This window comes from Lactuca sativa, chromosome 5 (genome assembly GCF_002870075.4).
Source record: "Lactuca sativa cultivar Salinas chromosome 5, Lsat_Salinas_v11, whole genome shotgun sequence".
Taxonomy (NCBI): Eukaryota; Viridiplantae; Streptophyta; class Magnoliopsida; order Asterales; family Asteraceae; genus Lactuca; species Lactuca sativa.
This window is the reverse complement of record NC_056627.2, coordinates 345668644-345692683: the sequence shown is the minus strand read 5'-3', so window position 1 is coordinate 345692683 and position 24040 is coordinate 345668644. Positions and strand designations below refer to the sequence as shown.

At 40.3% G+C, this 24040-nt stretch overlaps 1 protein-coding gene across 1 annotated transcript; it reads left to right on the top strand.

The window, feature by feature from the left end:
* Positions 1-566: 566 nt before the first annotated feature.
* LOC128126146 (uncharacterized) lies at positions 567-23203 on the top strand. The gene is made up of 12 exons (XM_052763904.1): positions 567-600; positions 685-1149; positions 2892-3356; positions 5097-5561; positions 7304-7768; positions 9509-9976; positions 11713-12180; positions 13917-14384; positions 16121-16588; positions 18325-18792; positions 20529-20993; positions 22734-23203. The coding sequence occupies exons 1-12, from the start codon at positions 567-569 to the stop codon at positions 23201-23203; spliced, it is 5169 nt and encodes a 1722-aa protein (XP_052619864.1).
* The last annotated feature ends 837 nt before the right edge of the window (positions 23204-24040 follow it).

The following is a 24040-nucleotide window of genomic DNA, read 5'->3' as shown; positions in this document are numbered from 1 at the left end:
CACAGGATGAGAAAGACAAGCTACTGTGTAATGTGAAGGCCATGAGAATGATAAGATTCGCCTTGCAATCTGACACGTTTCGTTTAGTTAGTTCATGCACGATGGCCAAAGAAATCTGAGATAGGTTGAAAGAACTCTATTAAACTGATGAAGACTTGGAACACTCCATTCAAATGTTGCTACTGTCAAAATTTGGAGTTTTCGAACAGAAACCAGAGGAGAAAATCATACAAACTTTCGATTGGTTCAATCATCTTCCGTTATATTACTGGGCTGATGCTGTTGCGACCGCATGCTACACTCAGAATCGGTCCTTTCTAAACAAGAGATTCTCAATTACTCCATATGAGAGCTTAAACAAAAAAAAGCCAAATGTCAAATTTTTCCACATATTCGGCTCAAGGTGCTTTATTTTCAATTCAAAAGAGAACCGAAATAAGTTTGACGTCAAAGCCGATGAGGGAATCTTTCTAGGTTATTCACTAACATCAAAAGCATACAGAGTGTCGAATAAACGCTCCAAACGAATTGAAGAAACCTACTATGTCACCTTTGACGATAATTACATGAAGAATGTTCAAAGAAGTGAAAGTGACTTAGGTGAAATATTTCCATAGTCTGGACAAGTCTCGGTTCCAATATCCAACTTGTTTGAAGAATACATGCGACTGTTTGATGAACCAGAGAAAGCCACAAACTCAGAGGCGAATACAGCAGATAACAAGATTGATAATCTCAAAAAGGTGATAGATGAAGCTGCCAAAGAAATGGAAAGTAAACCTTCCAAATCAACAGGTGGTCCATCGTCAAATGACTCTCCAAGTAACGTCTCAAAGCTCAAGGGGGAGAGTTCAACTACACCAAAGGCAACCGAAGTATATTCTGAGGGGGAGCATCCAATTCCGTCACCAACTAATAAAGATCCAGGTGAAGGGGAAAGTACTGCTCCAATACCACCCAATAGTAGTCCTATCAAGGGGGAGAATCCGACTCCCACAGAGGATGCAAACTCTGATGCTGCCACAGGATACACTTCGCTAGTTGAGGGGGAGAAAGGAAATACAACTGACGAAGGTGATGATGATCAATCAGAATTTGAAGTTGAAGTGAACGTTGAGTTAGATCCAGCATATGATCCAACTATCCTCCGTTAGTAAAATGGACCAAGGACCATCCCAAAGCACAAATTATTAGTGAGGCTTCAGAAAAATTTCTTACTCGTTCTCAATTGAAAGCGAAACAAACTGCATTATTCTCTAAAGTTGAATTCTGTATGTTTAATTTGTTTGTTTCCAAGATTGAACCGAAAACTGTAAATGTTGCACTAGATCATTCAGATTGGGTCCAAGCAATACAAGATGAACTTCATGAGTTTGAACACAACCGAGTTTGGAGGCTGATTCCCACACCAAAGGATGCTTCTGTGGTTGGCTTGAAATGGGTCTTCAGAAATAAGTTGGACAAGGAAGGGAATGTCATTCGCAACAAGGCTCGGTTGGTGGTCAAAGGTTATTGCCAAGAGGAAGGAATAGACTATGAGGAAACCTTCGCTCCTGTAGCTAGGTTGGAATCAGTTAGAATCTTCTTGGCGTATGCTGCTCATAAAAACTTCGAAGTTTTCCAAATGGATGTCAACTGTGCCTTTTTGAATGGAGAATTGGAAGAAATTGTTTATGTTGAGCAACCACCTGGGTTTGTGAACGAGAAATTCCTTGATCACTGCTATGTGCTGGATAAAGCAGTCTATGGATTAAAGCAAGCACCGAGAGCCTGGTATGAAATTTTAACTCGCTTCTTAAAAATGTCCAAATTTAAACAAGGTTCGGTTGAACCAACCTTCTTCCGAAAGAAAGAAGGCGAACATCTTATGATAGTTCATATTTATGTTGATGATATCATCTTCGGCTCTACGAATCCTAGCTTAACAACTGAATTCAGGAAGTTGATGGAGACTAAATTTGAAATGAGCGCAATGGGTCCACTTAATTTTTTCTTTGGTTTAAATATTAGACAGGGACCAGAAGGTATATTTATCAACCAGGAGGCCTACACAAAGAACTTACTGACGAAATTCGGTATGACGGGTGACTCAAAAGTGAAGGTTCCTATGGCATTTGGCACTAAGTTAACACCATCTCTGGAAAAACCTGCTAACGACATAACACTATATCGTCAAATGATAGGGTCCCTTATGTATCTAACAGCTAGTAGACCGGATATTATGTTTTATGTTTGTTATTGTGTTAGATTTCAAGCTAATCCAAGAGAACCTCACATGGTGGCACTGAAGAATATATATTCCGTTACCTGAAGCGAACCTCATCTCTCGGTCTCTGGTATCCTGCAAAGTCCGGATTCTTCATTAAAGCTTTTTCTGATGCTGATCTTGGAGGATGTTGTCTAGATCGAAAGAGCACTACATGTGGATGCCAACTTCTTGATGGAAAACTTGTTCGCTTCTCTTCCGTTATATTTCTGGGCTGATGCTGTTGCGACCGCATGCTACACTCAGAATCGGTCCTTGCTAAACAAGAGATTCTCAATTACTCCATATGAGAGCTTAAACAAACAAAAGCCAAATGTCAAAATTTTCCACATATTCGGCTCAAGGTGCTTTATTTTCAATTCAAAAGAGAACCGAAATAAGTTTGACGTCAAAGCCGATGAGGGAATCTTTCTGGGTTATTCACTAACATCAAAAGCATACAGAGTGTCGAATAAACGCTCCAAACAAATTGAAGAAACCTACTATGTCACCTTTGACGATAATTACATGAAGAATGTTCAAAGAAGTGAAAGTGACTTAGGTGAAATATTTCCAGAGTCTGGACAAGTCTCGGTTCCAATATCCAACTTGTTTGAAGAATACATGCGACTGTTTGATGAACCAGAGAAAGCCACAAACTCAGAGGCGAATGCAGCAGATAACAAGATTGATAATCTCAAAAAGGTGATAGATGAAGCTGCCAAAGAAATGGAAAGTAAACCTTCCAAATCAACAGGTGGTCCATCGTCAAATGACTCTCCAAGTAACGTCTCAAAGCTCAAGGGGGAGAGTTCAACTACACCAAAGGCAACCGAAGTATCTTCTGAGGGGGAGCATCCAATTCCGTCCCCAACTAATAAAGATCCAGGTGAAGGGGAAAGTACTGCTCCAATACCACCCAATAGTAGTCCTATCAAGGGGGAGAATCCGACTCCCACAGAGGATGCAAACTTTGATGCTGCCACAGGATACACTTCGCTAGTTGAGGGGGAGAAAGGAAATACAACTGACGAAGGTGATGATGATCAATCAGAATTTGAAGTTGAAGTGAACGCTGAGTTAGATCCAGCATATGATCCCACTATCCTCCGTTAGTAAAATGGACCAAGGACCATCCCAAAGCACAGATTATTAGTGAGACTTCAGAAAAATTTCTTACTCGTTCTCAATTGAAAGCGAAACAAACTGCATTATTCTCTAAAGTTGAATTTTGTATGTTTAATTTGTTTGTTTCCAAGATTGAACCGAAAACTGTAAATGTTGCACTAGATCATTCAGATTGGGTCCAAGCAATGCAAGATGAACTTCATGAGTTTGAACACAACCGAGTTTGGAGGCTGATTCCCACACCAAAGGATGCTTCTGTGGTTGGCTTGAAATGGGTCTTCAGAAATAAGTTGGACAAGGAAGGGAATGTCATTCGCAACAAGGCTCGGTTGGTGGTCAAAGGTTATTGCCAACAGGAAGGAATAGACTATGAGGAAACCTTCGCTCCTGTAGCTAGGTTGGAATCAGTTAGAATCTTCTTGGCGTATGCTGCTCATAAAAACTTCGAAGTTTTCCAAATGGATGTCAACTGTGCCTTTTTGAATGGAGAATTGGAAGAAATTTTTTATGTTGAGCAACCACTCGGGCTTGTGAACGAGAAATTCCTTGATCACTGCTATGTGCTGGATAAAGCAGTCTATGGATTAAAGCAAGCACCGAGAGCCTGGTATGAAACTTTAACTCGCTTCTTAAAAATGTCCAAATTTAAACAAGGTTCGGTTGAACCAACCTTCTTCCGAAAGAAAGAAGGCGAACATCTTATGATAGTTCATATTTATGTTGATGATATCATCTTCGGCTCTACGAATCCTAGTTTAACAGTTGAATTCAGGAAGTTGATGGAGACTAAATTTGAAATGAGCGCAATGGGTCCACTTAATTTTTTCTTTGGTTTAAATATTAGACAGGGACCAGAAGGTATATTTATCAACAAGGAGGCCTACACAAAGAACTTACTGACGAAATTCGGTATGACGGGTGACTCAAAAGTGAAGGTTCCTATGGCATTTGGCACTAAGTTAACACCATCTCTGGAAAAACCTGCTAACGACTTAACACTATGTCGTCAAATGATAGGGTCCCTTATGTATCTAACAGCTAGTAGACCGGATATTATGTTATATGTTTGTTATTGTGTTAGATTTCAAGCTAATCCAAGAGAACCTCACATGGTGGCACTGAAGAATATATTCCGTTACCTGAAGCGAACCTCATCTCTCGGTCTCTGGTATCCTGCAAAGTCCGGATTCTTCATTCAAGCTTTTTCTGATGCTGATCTTGGAGGATGTGGTCTAGATCGAAAGAGCACTACATGTGGATGCCAACTTCTTGATGGAAAACTTGTTTGCTTCTCTTCCGTTATATTTCTGGGCTGATGCTGTTGCGACCGCATGCTACACTCAGAATTGGTCCTTGCTAAACAAGAGATTCTCAATTACTCCATATGAGAGCTTAAACAAACAAAAGCCAAATGTCAAATTTTTCCACATATTCGGCTCAAGGTGCGTTATTTTCAATTCAAAAGAGAACCGAAATAAGTTTGATGTCAAAGCCGATGAAGGAATCTTTCTGGGTTATTCACTAACATCAAAAGCATACAAAGTGTCGAATAAACGCTCCAAACGAATTGAAGAAACCTACTATGTCACCTTTGACGATAATTACATGAAGAATGTTCAAAGAAGTGAAAGTGACTTAGGTGAAATATTTCCAGAGTCTGGACAAGTCTCGGTTCCAATATCCAACTTGTTTGAAGAATACATGCGACTGTTTGATGAACCAGAGAAAGCCACAAACTCAGAGGCGAATGCAGCAGATAACAAGATTGATAATCTCAAAAAGGTGATAGATGAAGCTGCCAAAGAAATGGAAAGTAAACCTTCCAAATCAACAGGTGGTCCATCGTCAAATGACTCTCCAAGTAACGTCTCAAAGCTCAAGGAGGAGAGTTCAACTACACCAAAGGCAACCGAAGTATCTTCTGAGGGGGAGCATCCAATTCCGTCCCCAACTAATAAAGATCCAGGTGAAGGGGAAAGTACTACTCCAATACCACCCAATAGGAGTCCTATCAAGGGGGAGAATCCGACTCCCACAGAGGATGCAAACTCTGATGCTGCCACAGGATACACTTCGCTAGTTGAGGGGGAGAAAGGAAATACAACTGACGAAGGTGATGATGATCAATCAGAATTTGAAGTTGAAGTGAACGCTGAGTTAGATCCAGCATATGATCCAACTATCCTCCGTTAGTAAAATGGACAAAGGACCAGCCCAAAGCACAGATTATTAGTGAGACTTCAGAAAAATTTCTTACTCGTTCTCAATTGAAAGCGAAACAAACTACATTATTCTCTAAAGTTGAATTTTGTATGTTTAATTTGTTTGTTTCCAAGATTGAACCGAAAAGTGTAAATGTTGCACTAGATCATTCAGATTGGGTCCAAGCAATGCAAGATGAACGTCATGAGTTTGAACACAACCGAGTTTGGAGGCTGATTCCCACACCAAAGGATGCTTCTGTGGTTGGCTTGAAATGGGTCTTCAGAAATAAGTTAGACAAGGAAGGGAATGTCATTCGCAACAAGGCTCGGTTGGTGGTCAAAGGTTATTGCCAAGAGGAAGGAATAGACTATGAGGAAACCTTCGCTCCTGTAGCTAGGTTGGAATCAGTTAGAATCTTCTTGGCGTATGCTGCTCATAAAAACTTCGAAGTTTTCCAAATGGATGTCAACTGTGCCTTTTTGAATGGAGAATTGGAAGAAATTGTTTATGTTGAGCAACCACCCGGGTTTGTGAACGAGAAATTCCTTGATCACTGCTATGTGCTGGATAAAGCAGTCTATGGATTAAAGCAAGCACCGAGAGCCTGGTATGAAACTTTAACTCGCTTCTTAAAAATGTCCAAATTTAAACAAGGTTCGGTTGAACCAACCTTCTTCCGAAAGAAAGAAGGCGAACATCTTATGATAGTTCATATTTATGTTGATGATATCATCTTCGGCTCTACGAATCCTAGCTTAACAGCTGAATTCAGGAAGTTGATGGAGACTAAATTTGAAATGAGCGCAATGGGTCCACTTAATTTTTTCTTTGGTTTAAATATTAGACAGGGACCAGAAGGTATATTTATCAACCAGGAGGCCTACACAAAGAACTTACTGACGAAATTCGGTATGACGGGTGACTCAAAAGTGAAGGTTCCTATGGCATTTGGCACTAAGTTAACACCATCTCTGGAAAAACCTGCTAACGACATAACACTATATCGTCAAATGATAGGGTCCCTTATGTATCTAACAGCTAGTAGACCGGATATTATGTTTTATGTTTGTTATTGTGTTAGATTTCAAGCTAATCCAAGAGAACCTCACATGGTGGCACTGAAGAATATATATTCCGTTACCTGAAGCGAACCTCATCTCTCGGTCTCTGGTATCCTGCAAAGTCCGGATTCTTCATTCAAGCTTTTTCTGATGCTGATCTTGGAGGATGTGGTCTAGATCGAAAGAGCACTACATGTGGATGCCAACTTCTTGATGGAAAACTTGTTCGCTTCTCTTCTGTTATATTTCTGGGCTGATGCTGTTGCGACCGCATGCTACACTCAGAATCGGTCCTTGCTAAACAAGAGATTCTCAATTACTCCATATGAGAGCTTAAACAAACAAAAGCCAAATTTCAAATTTTTCCACATATTCGGCTCAAGGTGCTTTATTTTCAATTCAAAAGAGAACCGAAATAAGTTTGACGTCAAAGCCGATGAGGGAATCTTTTTGGGTTATTCACTAACATCAAAAGCATACAGAGTGTCGAATAAACGCTCCAAACGAATTGAAGAAACCTACTATGTCACATTTGACGATAATTACATGAAGAATGTTCAAAGAAGTGAAAGTGACTTAGGTGAAATATTTCTAGAGTCTGGACAAGTCTCGGTTCCAATATCCAACTTGTTTGAAGAATACATGCGACTGTTTGATGAACCAGAGAAAGCCACAAACTCAGAGGCGAATGCAGCAGATAACAAGATTGATAATCTCAAAAAGGTGATAGATGAAGCTGCCAAAGAAATGGAAAGTAAACCTTCCAAATCAACAGGTGGTCCATCGTCAAATGACTCTCCAAATAACGTCTCAAAGCTCAAGGGGGAGAGTTCAACTACACCAAAGGCAACCGAAGTATCTTCTGAGGGGGAGCATCCAATTCCGACCCCAACTAATAAAGATCCAGGTGAAGGGGAAAGTACTGCTCCAATACCACCCAATAATAGTCCTATCAAGGGGGAGAATCCGACTCCCACAGAGGATGCAAACTCTGATGCTGCCACAGGATACACTTCGCTAGTTGAGGGGGAGAAAGGAAATACAACTGACGAAGGTGATGATGATCAATCAGAATTTGAAGTTGAAGTGAACGCTGAGTTAGATCCAGCATATGATCCAACTATCCTCCGTTAGAAAAATGGACCAAGGACCATCCCAAAGCACAGATTATTAGTGAGACTTCAGAAAAATTTCTTACTCGTTCTCAATTGAAAGCGAAACAAACTGCATTATTCTCTACAGTTGAATTTTGTATGTTTAATTTGTTTGTTTCCAAGATTGAACCGAAAACTGTAAATGTTGCACTAGATCATTCAGATTGGGTCCAAGCAATGCAAGATGAACTTCATGAGTTTGAACACAACCGAGTTTGGAGGCTGATTCCCACACCAAAGGATGCTTCTGTGGTTGGATTGAAATGGGTCTTCAGAAATAAGTTGGACAAGGAAGGGAATGTCATTCGCAACAAGGCTCGGTTGGTGGTCAAAGGTTATTGCCAAGAGGAAGGAATAGACTATGAGGAAACCTTCGCTCCTGTAGCTAGGTTGGAATCAGTTAGAATCTTCTTGGCGTATGCTGCTCATAAAAACTTCGAAGTTTTCCAAATGGATGTCAACTGTGCCTTTTTGAATGGAGAATTGGAAGAAATTGTTTATGTTGAGCAACCACCCGGGTTTGTGAACGAGAAATTCCTTGATCACTGCTATGTGCTGGATAAAGCAGTCTATGGATTAAAGCAAGCACCGAGAGCCTGGTATGAAACTTTAACTCGCTTCTTAAAAATGTCCAAATTTAAACAAGGTTCGGTTGAACCAACCTTCTTCCGAAAGAAAGAAGGCGAACATCTTATGATAGTTCATATTTATGTTGATGATATCATCTTCGGCTCTACGAATCCTAGCTTAACAGCTGAATTCAGGAAGTTGATGGAGACTAAATTTGAAATGAGCGCAATGGGTCCACTTAATTTTTTCTTTGGTTTAAATATTAGACAGGGACCAGAAGGTATATTTATCAACCAGGAGGCCTACACAAAGAACTTACTGACGAAATTCGGTATGACGGGTGACTCAAAAGTGAAGGTTCCTATGGCATTTGGCACTAAGTTAACACCATCTCTGGAAAAACCTGCTAACGACATAACACTATATCGTCAAATGATAGGGTCCCTTATGTATCTAACAGCTAGTAGACCGGATATTATGTTTTATGTTTGTTATTGTGTTAGATTTCAAGCTAATCCAAGAGAACCTCACATGGTGGCACTGAAGAATATATTCCGTTACCTGAAGCGAACCTCATCTCTCGGTCTCTGGTATCCTGCAAAGTCCGGATTCTTCATTCAAGCTTTTTCTGATGCTGATCTTGGAGGATGTGGTCTAGATCGAAAGAGCACTACATGTGGATGCCAACTTCTTGATGGAAAACTTGTTCGCTTCTCTTCCGTTATATTTCTGGGCTGATGCTGTTGCGACCGCATGCTACACTCAGAATCGGTCCTTGCTAAACAAGAGATTCTCAATTACTCCATATGAGAGCTTAAACAAACAAAATCCAAATGTCAAATTTTTCCACATATTCGGCTCAAGGTGCTTTATTTTCAATTCAAAAGAGAACCGAAATAATTTTGACGTCAAAGCCGATGAGGGAATCTTTCTGGGTTATTCACTAACATCAAAAGCATACAGAGTGTCGAATAAACGCTCCAAACGAATTGAAGAAACCTACTATGTCACCTTTGACGATAATTACATGAAGAATGTTCAAAGAAGTGAAAGTGACTTAGGTGAAATATTTCCAGAGTCTGGACAAGTCTCGGTTCCAATATCCAACTTGTTTGAAGAATACATGCGACTGTTTGATGAACCAGAGAAAGCCACAAACTCAGAGGCGAATGCAGCAGATAACAAGATTGATAATCTCAAAAAGGTGATAGATGAAGCTGCCAAAGAAATGGAAAGTAAACCTTCCAAATCAACAGGTGGTCCATCGTCAAATGACTCTCCAAGTAACGTCTCAAAGCTCAAGGGGGAGAGTTCAACTACACCAAAGGCAACCGAAGTATCTTCTGAGGGGGAGCATCCAATTCCGTCCCAACCTAATAAAGATCCAGGTGAAGGGGAAAGTACTGCTCCAATACCACCCAATAGTAGTCCTATCAAGGGGGAGAATCCGACACCCACAGAGGATGCAAACTCTGATGCTGCCACAGGATACACTTCGCTAGTTGAGGGGGAGAAAGGAAATACAACTGACGAAGGTGATGATGATCAATCAGAATTTGAAGTTGAAGTGAACGCTGAGTTAGACCAGCATATGATCCAACTATCCTCCGTTAGTAAAATGGACCAAGGACCATCCCAAAGCACAGATTATTAGTGAGACTTCAGAAAAATTTCTTACTCGTTCTCAATTGAAAGCGAAACAATCTGCATTATTCTCTAAAGTTGAATTTTGTATGTTTAATTTGTTTGTTTCCAAGATTGAACCGAAAACTGTAAATGTTGCACTAGATCATTCAGATTGGGTCCAAGCAATGCAAGATGAACTTCATGAGTTTGAACACAACCGAGTTTGGAGGCTGATTCCCACACTAAAGGATGCTTCTGTGGTTGGCTTGAAATGGGTCTTCAGAAATAAGTTGGACAAGGAAGGGAATGTCATTCGCAACAAGGCTCGGTTGGTGGTCAAAGGTTATTGCCAAGAGGAAGGAATAGACTATGAGGAAACCTTCGCTCCTGTAGCTAGGTTGGAATCAGTTAGAATCTTCTTGGCGTATGCTGCTCATAAAAACTTCAAAGTTTTCTAAATGGATGTCATTTGTGCCTTTTTGAATGGAGAATTGGAAGAAATTGTTTATGTTGAGCAACCACCCGGGTTTGTGAACGAGAAATTCCTTGATCACTGCTATGTGCTGGATAAAGCAGTCTATGGATTAAAGCAAGCACCGAGAGCCTGGTATGAAACTTTAACTCGCTTCTTAAAAATGTCCAAACTTAAACAAGGTTCGGTTGAACCAACCTTCTTCCGAAAGAAAGAAGGCGAACATCTTATGATAGTTCATATTTATGTTGATGATATCATCTTCGGCTCTACGAATCCTAGCTTAACAACTGAATTCAGGAAGTTGATGGAGACTAAATTTGAAATGAGCGCAATGGGTCCACTTAATTTTTTCTTTGGTTTAAATATTAGACAGGGACCAGAAGGTATATTTATCAACCAGGAGGCCTACACAAAGAACTTACTGACGAAATTCGGTATGACGGGTGACTCAAAAGTGAAGGTTCCTATGGCATTTGGCACTAAGTTAACACTATCTCTGGAAAAACCTGCTAACGACATAACACTATATCATCAAATGATAGGGTCCCTTATATATCTAACAGCTAGTAGACCGGATATTATGTTTTATGTTTGTTATTGTGTTAGATTTCAAGCTAATCCAAGAGAGCCTCACATGGTGGCACTGAAGAATATATTCCGTTACCTGAAGCGAACCTCATCTCTCGGTCTCTGGTATCCTGCAAAGTCCGGATTCTTCATTCAAGCTTTTTCTTATGTTGATCTTGGAGGATGTGGTCTAGATCGAAAGAGCACTACATGTGGATGCCAACTTCTTGATGGAAAACTTGTTCGCTTCTCTTCCGTTATATTTCTGGGCTGATGCTGTTGCGACCGCATGCTACACTCAGAATCGGTCCTTGCTAAACAAGAGATTCTCAATTACTCCATATGAGAGCTTAAACAAACAAAATCCAAATGTCAAATTTTTCCACATATTCGGCTCAAGGTGCTTTATTTTCAATTCGAAAGAGAACCGAAATAATTTTGACGTCAAAGCCGATGAGGGAATCTTTCTGGGTTATTCACTAACATCAAAAGCATACAGAGTGTCGAATAAACGCTCCAAACGAATTGAAGAAACCTACTATGTCACCTTTGACGATAATTACATGAAGAATGTTCAAAGAAGTGAAAGTGACTTAGGTGAAATATTTCCAGAGTCTGGACAAGTCTCGGTTCCAATATCCAACTTGTTTGAAGAATACATGCGACTGTTTGATGAACCAGAGAAAGCCACAAACTCAGAGGCGAATGCAGCAGATAACAAGATTGATAATCTCAAAAAGGTGATAGATGAAGCTGCCAAAGAAATGGAAAGTAAACCTTCCAAATCAACAGGTGGTCCATCGTCAAATGACTCTCCAAGTAACGTCTCAAAGCTCAAGGGGGAGAGTTCAACTACACCAAAGGCAACCGAAGTATCTTCTGAGGGGGAGCATCCAATTCCGTCCCAACCTAATAAAGATCCAGGTGAAGGGGAAAGTACTGCTCCAATACCACCCAATAGTAGTCCTATCAAGGGGGAGAATCCGACACCCACAGAGGATGCAAACTCTGATGCTGCCACAGGATACACTTCGCTAGTTGAGGGGGAGAAAGGAAATACAACTGACGAAGGTGATGATGATCAATCAGAATTTGAAGTTGAAGTGAATGCTGAGTTAGACCAGCATATGATCCAACTATCCTCCGTTAGTAAAATGGACCAAGGACCATCCCAAAGCACAGATTATTAGTGAGACTTCAGAAAAATTTCTTACTCGTTCTCAATTGAAAGCGAAACAAACTGCATTATTCTCTAAAGTTGAATTTTGTATGTTTAATTTGTTTGTTTCCAAGATTGAACCGAAAACTGTAAATGTTGCACTAGATCATTCAGATTGGGTCCAAGCAATGCAAGATGAACTTCATGAGTTTGAACACAACCGAGTTTGGAGGCTGATTCCCACACCAAAGGATGCTTCTGTGGTTGGCTTGAAATGGGTCTTCAGAAATAAGTTGGACAAGGAAGGGAATGTCATTCGCAACAAGGCTCGGTTGGTGGTCAAAGGTTATTGCCAAGAGGAAGGAATAGACTATGAGGAAACCTTCGCTCCTGTAGCTAGGTTGGAATCAGTTAGAATCTTCTTGGCGTATGCTGCTCATAAAAACTTCAAAGTTTTCCAAATGGATGTCATTTGTGCCTTTTTGAATGGAGAATTGGAAGAAATTGTTTATGTTGAGCAACAACCCGGGTTTGTGAACGAGAAATTCCTTGATCACTGCTATGTGCTGGATAAAGCAGTCTATGGATTAAAGCAAGCATCGAGAGCCTGGTATGAAACTTTAACTCGCTTCTTAAAAATGTCCAAATTTAAACAAGGTTCGGTTGAACCAACCTTCTTCCGAAAGAAAGAAGGCGAACATCTTATGATAGTTCATATTTATGTTGATGATATCATCTTCGGCTCTACGAATCCTAGCTTAACAACTGAATTCAGGAAGTTGATGGAGACTAAATTTGAAATGAGCGCAATGGGTCCACTTAATTTTTTCTTTGGTTTAAATATTAGACAGGGACCAGAAGGTATATTTATCAACCAAGAGGCCTACACAAAGAACTTAATGACGAAATTCGGTATGACGGGTGACTCAAAAGTGAAGGTTCCTATGGCATTTGGCACTAAGTTAACACCATCTCTGGAAAAACCTGCTAACGACATAACACTATATCGTCAAATGATAGGGTCCCTTATATATCTAACAGCTAGTAGACCGGATATTATGTTTTATGTTTGTTATTGTGTTAGATTTCAAGCTAATCCAAGAGAGCCTCACATGGTGGCACTGAAGAATATATTCCGTTACCTGAAGCGAACCTCATCTCTCGGTCTCTGGTATCCTGCAAAGTCCGGATTCTTCATTCAAGCTTTTTCTTATGTTGATCTTGGAGGATGTGGTCTAGATCGAAAGAGCACTACATGTGGATGCCAACTTCTTGATGGAAAACTTGTTCGCTTCTCTTCCGTTATATTTCTGGGCTGATGCTGTTGCGACCGCATGCTACACTCAGAATCGGTCCTTGCTAAACAAGAGATTCTCAATTACTCCATATGAGAGCTTAAACAAACAAAATCCAAATGTCAAATTTTTCCACATATTCGGCTCAAGGTGCTTTATTTTCAATTCAAAAGAGAACCGAAATAATTTTGACGTCAAAGCCGATGAGGGAATCTTTCTGGGTTATTCACTAACATCAAAAGCATACAGAGTGTCGAATAAACGCTCCAAACGAATTGAAGAAACCTACTATGTCACCTTTGACGATAATTACATGAAGAATGTTCAAAGAAGTGAAAGTGACTTAGGTGAAATATTTCCAGAGTCTGGACAAGTCTCGGTTCCAATATCCAACTTGTTTGAAGAATACATGCGACTGTTTGATGAACCAGAGAAAGCCACAAACTCAGAGGCGAATGCAGCAGATAACAAGATTGATAATCTCAACAAGGTGATAGATGAAGCTGCCAAAGAAATGGAAAGTAAACCTTCCAAATCAACAGGTGGTCCATCGTCAAATGACTCTCCAAGTAACGTCTCAAAGCTCAAGGGGGAGAGTTCAACTACACCAAAGGCAACCGAAGTATCTTCTGAGGGGGAGCATCCAATTCCGTCCCAACCTAATAAAGATCCAGGTGAAGGGGAAAGTACTGCTCCAATACCACCCAATAGTAGTCCTATCAAGGGGGAGAATCCGACACCCACAGAGGATGCAAACTCTGATGCTGCCACAGGATACACTTCGCTAGTTGAGGGGGAGAAAGGAAATACAACTGACGAAGGTGATGATGATCAATCAGAATTTGAAGTTGAAGTGAACGCTGAGTTAGACCAGCATATGATCCAACTATCCTCCGTTAGTAAAATGGACCAAGGACCATCCCAAAGCACAGATTATTAGTGAGACTTCAGAAAAATTTCTTACTCGTTCTCAATTGAAAGCGAAACAATCTGCATTATTCTCTAAAGTTGAATTTTGTATGTTTAATTTGTTTGTTTCCAAGATTGAACCGAAAACTGTAAATGTTGCACTAGATCATTCAGATTGGGTCCAAGCAATGCAAGATGAACTTCATGAGTTTGAACACAACCGAGTTTGGAGGCTGATTCCCACACTAAAGGATGCTTCTGTGGTTGGCTTGAAATGGGTCTTCAGAAATAAGTTGGACAAGGAAGGGAATGTCATTCGCAACAAGGCTCGGTTGGTGGTCAAAGGTTATTGCCAAGAGGAAGGAATAGACTATGAGGAAACCTTCGCTCCTGTAGCTAGGTTGGAATCAGTTAGAATCTTCTTGGCGTATGCTGCTCATAAAAACTTCAAAGTTTTCTAAATGGATGTCATTTGTGCCTTTTTGAATGGAGAATTGGAAGAAATTGTTTATGTTGAGCAACCACCCGGGTTTGTGAACGAGAAATTCCTTGATCACTGCTATGTGCTGGATAAAGCAGTCTATGGATTAAAGCAAGCACCGAGAGCCTGGTATGAAACTTTAACTCGCTTCTTAAAAATGTCCAAACTTAAACAAGGTTCGGTTGAACCAACCTTCTTCCGAAAGAAAGAAGGCGAACATCTTATGATAGTTCATATTTATGTTGATGATATCATCTTCGGCTCTACGAATCCTAGCTTAACAACTGAATTCAGGAAGTTGATGGAGACTAAATTTGAAATGAGCGCAATGGGTCCACTTAATTTTTTCTTTGGTTTAAATATTAGACAGGGACCAGAAGGTATATTTATCAACCAGGAGGCCTACACAAAGAACTTACTGACGAAATTCGGTATGACGGGTGACTCAAAAGTGAAGGTTCCTATGGCATTTGGCACTAAGTTAACACCATCTCTGGAAAAACCTGCTAACGACATAACACTATATCGTCAAATGATAGGGTCCCTTATATATCTAACAGCTAGTAGACCGGATATTATGTTTTATGTTTGTTATTGTGTTAGATTTCAAGCTAATCCAAGAGAGCCTCACATGGTGGCACTGAAGAATATATTCTGTTACCTGAAGCGAACCTCATCTCTCGGTCTCTGGTATCCTGCAAAGTCCGGATTCTTCATTCAAGCTTTTTCTTATGTTGATCTTGGAGGATGTGGTCTAGATCGAAAGAGCACTACATGTGGATGCCAACTTCTTGATGGAAAACTTGTTCGCTTCTCTTCCGTTATATTTCTGGGCTGATGCTGTTGCGACCGCATGCTACACTCAGAATCGGTCCTTGCTAAACAAGAGATTCTCAATTACTCCATATGAGAGCTTAAACAAACAAAATCCAAATGTCAAATTTTTCCACATATTCGGCTCAAGGTGCTTTATTTTCAATTCGAAAGAGAACCGAAATAATTTTGACGTCAAAGCCGATGAGGGAATCTTTCTGGGTTATTCACTAACATCAAAAGCATACAGAGTGTCGAATAAACGCTCCAAACGAATTGAAGAAACCTACTATGTCACCTTTGACGATAATTACATGAAGAATGTTCAAAGAAGTGAAAGTGACTTAGGTGAAATATTTCCAGAGTCTGGACAAGTCTCGGTTCCAATATCCAACTTGTTTGAAGAATACATGCGACTGTTTGATGAACCAGAGAAAGCCACAAACTCAGAGGCGAATGCAGCAGATAACAAGATTGATAATCTCAAAAAGGTGATAGATGAAGCTGCCAAAGAAATGGAAAGTAAACCTTCCAAATCAACAGGTGGTCCATCGTCAAATGACTCTCCAAGTAACGTCTCAAAGCTCAAGGGGGAGAGTTCAACTACACCAAAGGCAACCGAAGTATCTTCTGAGGGGGAGCATCCAATTCCGTCCCAACCTAATAAAGATCCAGGTGAAGGGGAAAGTACTGCTCCAATACCACCCAATAGTAGTCCTATCAAGGGGGAGAATCCGACACCCACAGAGGATGCAAACTCTGATGCTGCCACAGGATACACTTCGCTAGTTGAGGGGGAGAAAGGAAATACAACTGACGAAGGTGATGATGATCAATTAGAATTTGAAGTTGAAGTGAATGCTGAGTTAGACCAGCATATGATCCAACTATCCTCCGTTAGTAAAATGGACCAAGGACCATCCCAAAGCACAAATTATTAGTGAGACTTCAGAAAAATTTCTTACTCGTGCTCAATTGAAAGCGAAACAAACTGCATTATTCTCTAAAGTTGAATTTTGTATGTTTAATTTGTTTGTTTCCAAGATTGAACCGAAAACTGTAAATGTTGCACTAGATCATTCAGATTGGGTCCAAGCAATGCAAGATGAACTTCATGAGTTTGAACACAACCGAGTTTGGAGGCTGATTCCCACACCAAAGGATGCTTCTGTGGTTGGCTTGAAATGGGTCTTCAGAAATAAGTTGGACAAGGAAGGGAATGTCATTCGCAACAAGGCTCCGTTGGTGGTCAAAGGTTATTGCCAAGAGGAAGGAATAGACTATGAGGAAACCTTCGCTCCTGTAGCTAGGTTGGAATCAGTTAGAATCTTCTTGGCGTATGCTGCTCATAAAAACTTCAAAGTTTTCCAAATGGATGTCATTTGTGCCTTTTTGAATGGAGAATTGGAAGAAATTGTTTATGTTGAGCAACCACCCGGGTTTGTGAACGAGAAATTCCTTGATCACTGCTATGTGCTGGATAAAGCAGTCTATGGATTAAAGCAAGCATCGAGAGCCTGGTATGAAACTTTAACTCGCTTCTTAAAAATGTCCAAATTTAAACAAGGTTCGGTTGAACCAACCTTCTTCCGAAAGAAAGAAGGCGAACATCTTATGATAGTTCATATTTATGTTGATGATATCATCTTCGGCTCTACGAATCCTAGCTTAACAACTGAATTCAGGAAGTTGATGGAGACTAAATTTGAAATGAGCGCAATGGGTCCACTTAATTTTTTCTTTGGTTTAAATATTAGACAGGGACCAGAAGGTATATTTATCAACCAAGAGGCCTACACAAAGAACTTAATGATGAAATTCGGTATGACGGGTGACTCAAAAGTGAAGGTTCCTATGGCATTTGGCACTAAGTTAACACCATCTCTGGAAAAACCTGCTAACGACATAACACTATATCGTCAAATGATAGGGTCTCTTATGTATCTAACAGCTAGTAGACCGGATATTATGTTTTATGTTTGTTATTGTGTTAGATTTCAAGCTAATCCAAGAGAACCTCACATGGTGGCACTGAAGAATATATTCCGTTACCTGAAGCGAACCTCATCTCTCGGTCTCTGGTATCCTGCAAAGTCCGGATTCTTCATTCAAGCTTTTTCTGATGCTGATCTTGGAGGATGTGGTCTAGATCGAAAGAGCACTACATGTGGATGCCAACTTCTTGATGGAAAACTTGTTCGCTTCTCTTCCGTTATATTTCTGTGCTGATGCTGTTGCGACCGCATGCTACACTCAGAATCGGTCCTTGCTAAACAAGAGATTCTCAATTACTCCATATGAGAGCTTAAACAAACAAAAGCCAAATGTCAAATTTTTCCACATATTCGGCTCAAGGTGCTTTATTTTCAATTCAAAAGAGAACCGAAATAATTTTGACGTCAAAGCCGATGAGGGAATCTTTCTGGGTTATTCACTAACATCAAAAGCATACAGAGTGTCGAATAAACGCTCCAAACGAATTGAAGAAACCTACTATGTCACCTCTGACGATAATTACATGAAGAATGTTCAAAGAAGTGAAAGTGACTTAGGTGAAATATTTCCAGAGTCTGGACAAGTCTCGGTTCCAATATCCAACTTGTTTGAAGAATACATGCGACTGTTTGATGAACCAGAGAAAGCCACAAACTCAGAGGCGAATGCAGCAGATAACAAGATTGATAATCTTAAAAAGGTGATAGATGAAGCTGCCAAAGAAATGGAAAGTAAACCTTCCAAATCAACAGGTGGTCCATCATCAAATGACTCTCCAAGTAACGTCTCAAAGCTCAAGGGGGAGAGTTCAACTACACCAATGGCAACCGAAGTATCTTCTGAGGGGGAGCATCCAATTCCGTCCCAACCTAATAAAGATCCAGGTGAAGGGGAAAGTACTGCTCCAATACCACCCAATAGTAGTCCTATCAAGGGGGAGAATCCGACACCCACAGAGGATGCAAACTCTGATGCTGCCACAGGATACACTTCGCTAGTTGAGGGGGAGAAAGGAAATACAACTGACGAAGGTGATGATGATCAATCAGAATTTGAAGTTGAAGTGAACGCTGAGTTAGACCAGCATATGATCCAACTATCCTCCGTTAGTAAAATGGACCAAGGACCATCCCAAAGCACAGATTATTAGTGAGACTTCAGAAAAATTTCTTACTCGTTCTCAATTGAAAGCGAAACAAACTGCATTATTCTCTAAAGTTGAATTTTGTATGTTTAATTTGTTTGTTTCCAAGATTGAACCGAAAACTGTAAATGTTGCACTAGATCATTCAGATTGGGTCCAAGCAATGCAAGATGAACTTCATGAGTTTGAACACAACCGAGTTTGGAGGCTGATTCCCACACCAAAGGATGCTTCTGTGGTTGGCTTGAAATGGGTCTTCAGAAATAAGTTGGACAAGGAAGGGAATGTCATTCGCAACAAGGCTCCGTTGGTGGTCAAAGGTTATTGCCAAGAGGAAGGAATAGACTATGAGGAAACCTTCGCTCCTGTAGCTAGGTTGGAATCAGTTAGAATCTTCTTGGCGTATGCTGCTCATAAAAACTTCAAAGTTTTCCAAATGGATGTCATTTGTGCCTTTTTGAATGGAGAATTGGAAGAAATTGTTTATGTTGAGCAACCACCCGGGTTTGTGAACGAGAAATTCCTTGATCACTGCTATGTGCTGGATAAAGCAGTCTATGGATTAAAGCAAGCATCGAGAGCCTGGTATGAAACTTTAACTCGCTTCTTAAAAATGTCCAAATTTAAACAAGGTTCGGTTGAACCAACCTTCTTCCGAAAGAAAGAAGGCGAACATCTTATGATAGTTCATATTTATGTTGATGATATCATCTTCGGCTCTACGAATCCTAGCTTAACAACTGAATTCAGGAAGTTGATGGAGACTAAATTTGAAATGAGTGCAATGGGTCCACTTAATTTTTTCTTTGGTTTAAATATTAGACAGGGACCAGAAGGTATATTTATCAACCAGGAGGCCTACACAAAGAACTTACTGACGAAATTCGGTATGACGGGTGACTCAAAAGTGAAGGTTCCTATGGCATTTGGCACTAAGTTAACACCATCTCTGGAAAAACCTGCTAACGACATAACACTATATCGTCAAATGATAGGGTCCCTTATGTATCTAACAGCTAGTAGACCGGATATTATGTTTTATGTTTGTTATTGTGTTAGATTTCAAGCTAATCCAAGAGAACCTCACATGGTGGCACTGAAGAATATATTCCGTTACCTGAAGCGAACCTCATCTCTCGCTCTCTGGTATCCTGCAAAGTCCGGATTCTTCATTCAAGCTTTTTCTGATGCTGATCTTGGAGGATGTGGTCTAGATCGAAAGAGCACTACATGTGGATGCCAACTTCTTGATGGAAAACTTGTTCGCTTCTCTTCCGTTATATTTCTGTGCTGATGCTGTTGCGACCGCATGCTACACTCAGAATCGGTCCTTGCTAAACAAGAGATTCTCAATTACTCCATATGAGAGCTTAAACAAACAAAAGCCAAATGTCAAATTTTTCCACATATTCGGCTCAAGGTGCTTTATTTTCAATTCAAAAGAGAACCGAAATAAGTTTGACGTCAAAGCCGATGAGGGAATCTTTCTGGGTTATTCACTAACATCAAAAGCATACAGAGTGTCGAATAAACGCTCCAAACGAATTGAAGAAACCTACTATGTCACCTTTGATGATAATTACATGAAGAATGTTCAAAGAAGTGAAAGTGACTTAGGTGAAATATTTCCAGAGTCTGGACAAGTCTCGGTTCCAATATCCAACTTGTTTGAAGAATACATGCGACTGTTTGATGAACCAGAGAAAGCCACAAACTCAGAGGCGAATGCAGCAGATAACAAGATTGATAATCTCAAAAAGGTGATAGATGAAGCTGCCAAAGAAATGGAAAGTAAACCTTCCAAATCAACAGGTGGTCCATCGTCAAATGACTCTCCAAGTAACGTCTCAAAGCTCAAGGGGGAGAGTTCAACTACACCAAAGGCAACCGAAGTATCTTCTGAATGGGAGCATCCAATTCCGTCCCCAACTAATAAAGATCCAGGTGAAGGGGAAAGTACTGCTCCAATACCACCCAATAGTAGTCCTATCAAGGGGGAGAATTCGACTCCCACAGAGGATGCAAACTCTGATGCTGCCACAGGATACACTTCGCTAGTTGAGGGGGAGAAAGGAAATACAACTGACGAAGGTGATGATGATCAATCAGAATTTGAAGTTGAAGTGAACGCTGAGTTAGATCCAGCATATGATCCAACTATCCTCCGTTAGAAAAATGGACCAAGGACCATCCCAAAGCACAGATTATTAGTGAGACTTCAGAAAAATTTCTTACTCGTTCTCAATTGAAAGCGAAACAAACTGCATTATTCTCTACAGTTGAATTTTGTATGTTTAATTTGTTTGTTTCCAAGATTGAACCGAAAACTGTAAATGTTGCACTAGATCATTCAGATTGGGTCCAAGCAATGCAAGATGAACTTCATGAGTTTGAACACAACCGAGTTTGGAGGCTGATTCCCACACCAAAGGATGCTTCTGTGGTTGGATTGAAATGGGTCTTCAGAAATAAGTTGGACAAGGAAGGGAATGTCATTCGCAACAAGGCTCGGTTGGTGGTCAAAGGTTATTGCCAAGAGGAAGGAATAGACTATGAGGAAACCTTCGCTCCTGTAGCTAGGTTGGAATCAGTTAGAATCCTCTTGGCGTATGCTGCTCATAAAAACTTCGAAGTTTTCCAAATGGATGTCAACTGTGCCTTTTTGAATGGAGAATTGGAAGAAATTGTTTATGTTGAGCAACCACCCGGGTTTGTGAACGAGAAATTCCTTGATCACTGCTATGTGCTGGATAAAGCAGTCTATGGATTAAAGCAAGCACCGAGAGCCTGGTATGAAACTTTAACTCGCTTCTTAAAAATGTCCAAACTTAAACAAGGTTCGGTTGAACCAACCTTCTTCCGAAAGAAAGAAGGCGAACATCTTATGATAGTTCATATTTATGTTGATGATATCATCTTCGGCTCTACGAATCCTAGCTTAACAACTGAATTCAGGAAGTTGATGGAGACTAAATTTGAAATGAGCGCAATGGGTCCACTTAATTTTTTCTTTGGTTTAAATATTAGACAGGGACCAGAAGGTATATTTATCAACCAGGAGGCCTACACAAAGAACTTACTGACGAAATTCGGTATGACGGGTGACTCAAAAGTGAAGGTTCCTATGGCATTTGGCACTAAGTTAACACCATCTCTGGAAAAACCTGCTAACGACATAACACTATATCGTCAAATGATAGGGTCCCTTATGTATCTAACAGCTAGTAGACCGGATATTATGTTTTATGTTTGTTATTGTGTTAGATTTCAAGCTAATCCAAGAGAACCTCACATGGTGGCACTGAAGAATATATTCCGTTACCTGAAGCGAACCTCATCTCTCGGTCTCTGGTATCCTGCAAAGTCCGGATTCTTCATTCAAGCTTTTTCTGATGCTGATCTTGGAGGATGTGGTCTAGATCGAAAGAGCACTACATGTGGATGCCAACTTCTTGATGGAAAACTTGTTCGCTTCTCTTCCGTTATATTTTTGGGCTGATGCTGTTGCGACCGCATGCTACACTCAGAATCGGTCCTTGCTAAACAAGAGATTCTCAATTACTCCATATGAGAGCTTAAACAAACAAAATCCAAATGTCAAATTTTTCCACATATTCGGCTCAAGGTGCTTTATTTTCAATTCAAAAGAGAACCGAAATAATTTTGACGTCAAAGCCGATGAGGGAATCTTTCTGGGTTATTCACTAACATCAAAAGCATACAGAGTGTCGAATAAACGCTCCAAACGAATTGAAGAAACCTACTATGTCACCTTTGACGATAATTACATGAAGAATGTTCAAAGAAGTGAAAGTGACTTAGGTGAAATATTTCCAGAGTCTGGACAAGTCTCGGTTCCAATATCCAACTTGTTTGAAGAATACATGCGACTGTTTGATGAACCAGAGAAAGCCACAAACTCAGAGGCGAATGCAGCAGATAACAAGATTGATAATCTCAACAAGGTGATAGATGAAGCTGCCAAAGAAATGGAAAGTAAACCTTCCAAATCAACAGGTGGTCCATCGTCAAATGACTCTCCAAGTAACGTCTCAAAGCTCAAGGGGGAGAGTTCAACTACACCAAAGGCAACCGAAGTATCTTCTGAAGGGGAGCATCCAATTCCGTCCCCAACTAATAAAGATCCAGGTGAAGGGGAAAGTACTGCTCCAATACCACCCAATAGTAGTCCTATCAAGGGGGAGAATTCGACTCCCACAGAGGATGCAAACTCTGATGCTGCCACAGGATACACTTCGCTAGTTGAGGGGGAGAAAGGAAATACAACTGACGAAGGTGATGATGATCAATCAGAATTTGAAGTTGAAGTGAACGCTGAGTTAGATCCAGCATATGATCCAACTATCCTCCGTTAGAAAAATGGACCAAGGACCATCCCAAAGCACAGATTATTAGTGAGACTTCAGAAAAATTTCTTACTCGTTCTCAATTGAAAGCGAAACAAACTGCATTATTCTCTACAGTTGAATTTTGTATGTTTAATTTGTTTGTTTCCAAGATTGAACCGAAAACTGTAAATGTTGCACTAGATCATTCAGATTGGGTCCAAGCAATGCAAGATGAACTTCATGAGTTTGAACACAACCGAGTTTGGAGGCTGATTCCCACACCAAAGGATGCTTCTGTGGTTGGATTGAAATGGGTCTTCAGAAATAAGTTGGACAAGGAAGGGAATGTCATTCGCAACAAGGCTCGGTTGGTGGTCAAAGGTTATTGCCAAGAGGAAGGAATAGACTATGAGGAAACCTTCGCTCCTGTAGCTAGGTTGGAATCAGTTAGAATCCTCTTGGCGTATGCTGCTCATAAAAACTTCGAAGTTTTCCAAATGGATGTCAACTGTGCCTTTTTGAATGGAGAATTGGAAGAAATTGTTTATGTTGAGCAACCACCCGGGTTTGTGAACGAGAAATTCCTTGATCACTGCTATGTGCTGGATAAAGCAGTCTATGGATTAAAGCAAGCACCGAGAGCCTGGTATGAAACTTTAACTCGCTTCTTAAAAATGTCCAAACTTAAACAAGGTTCGGTTGAACCAACCTTCTTCCGAAAGAAAGAAGGCGAACATCTTATGATAGTTCATATTTATGTTGATGATATCATCTTCGGCTCTACGAATCCTAGCTTAACAACTGAATTCAGGAAGTTGATGGAGACTAAATTTGAAATGAGCGCAATGGGTCCACTTAATTTTT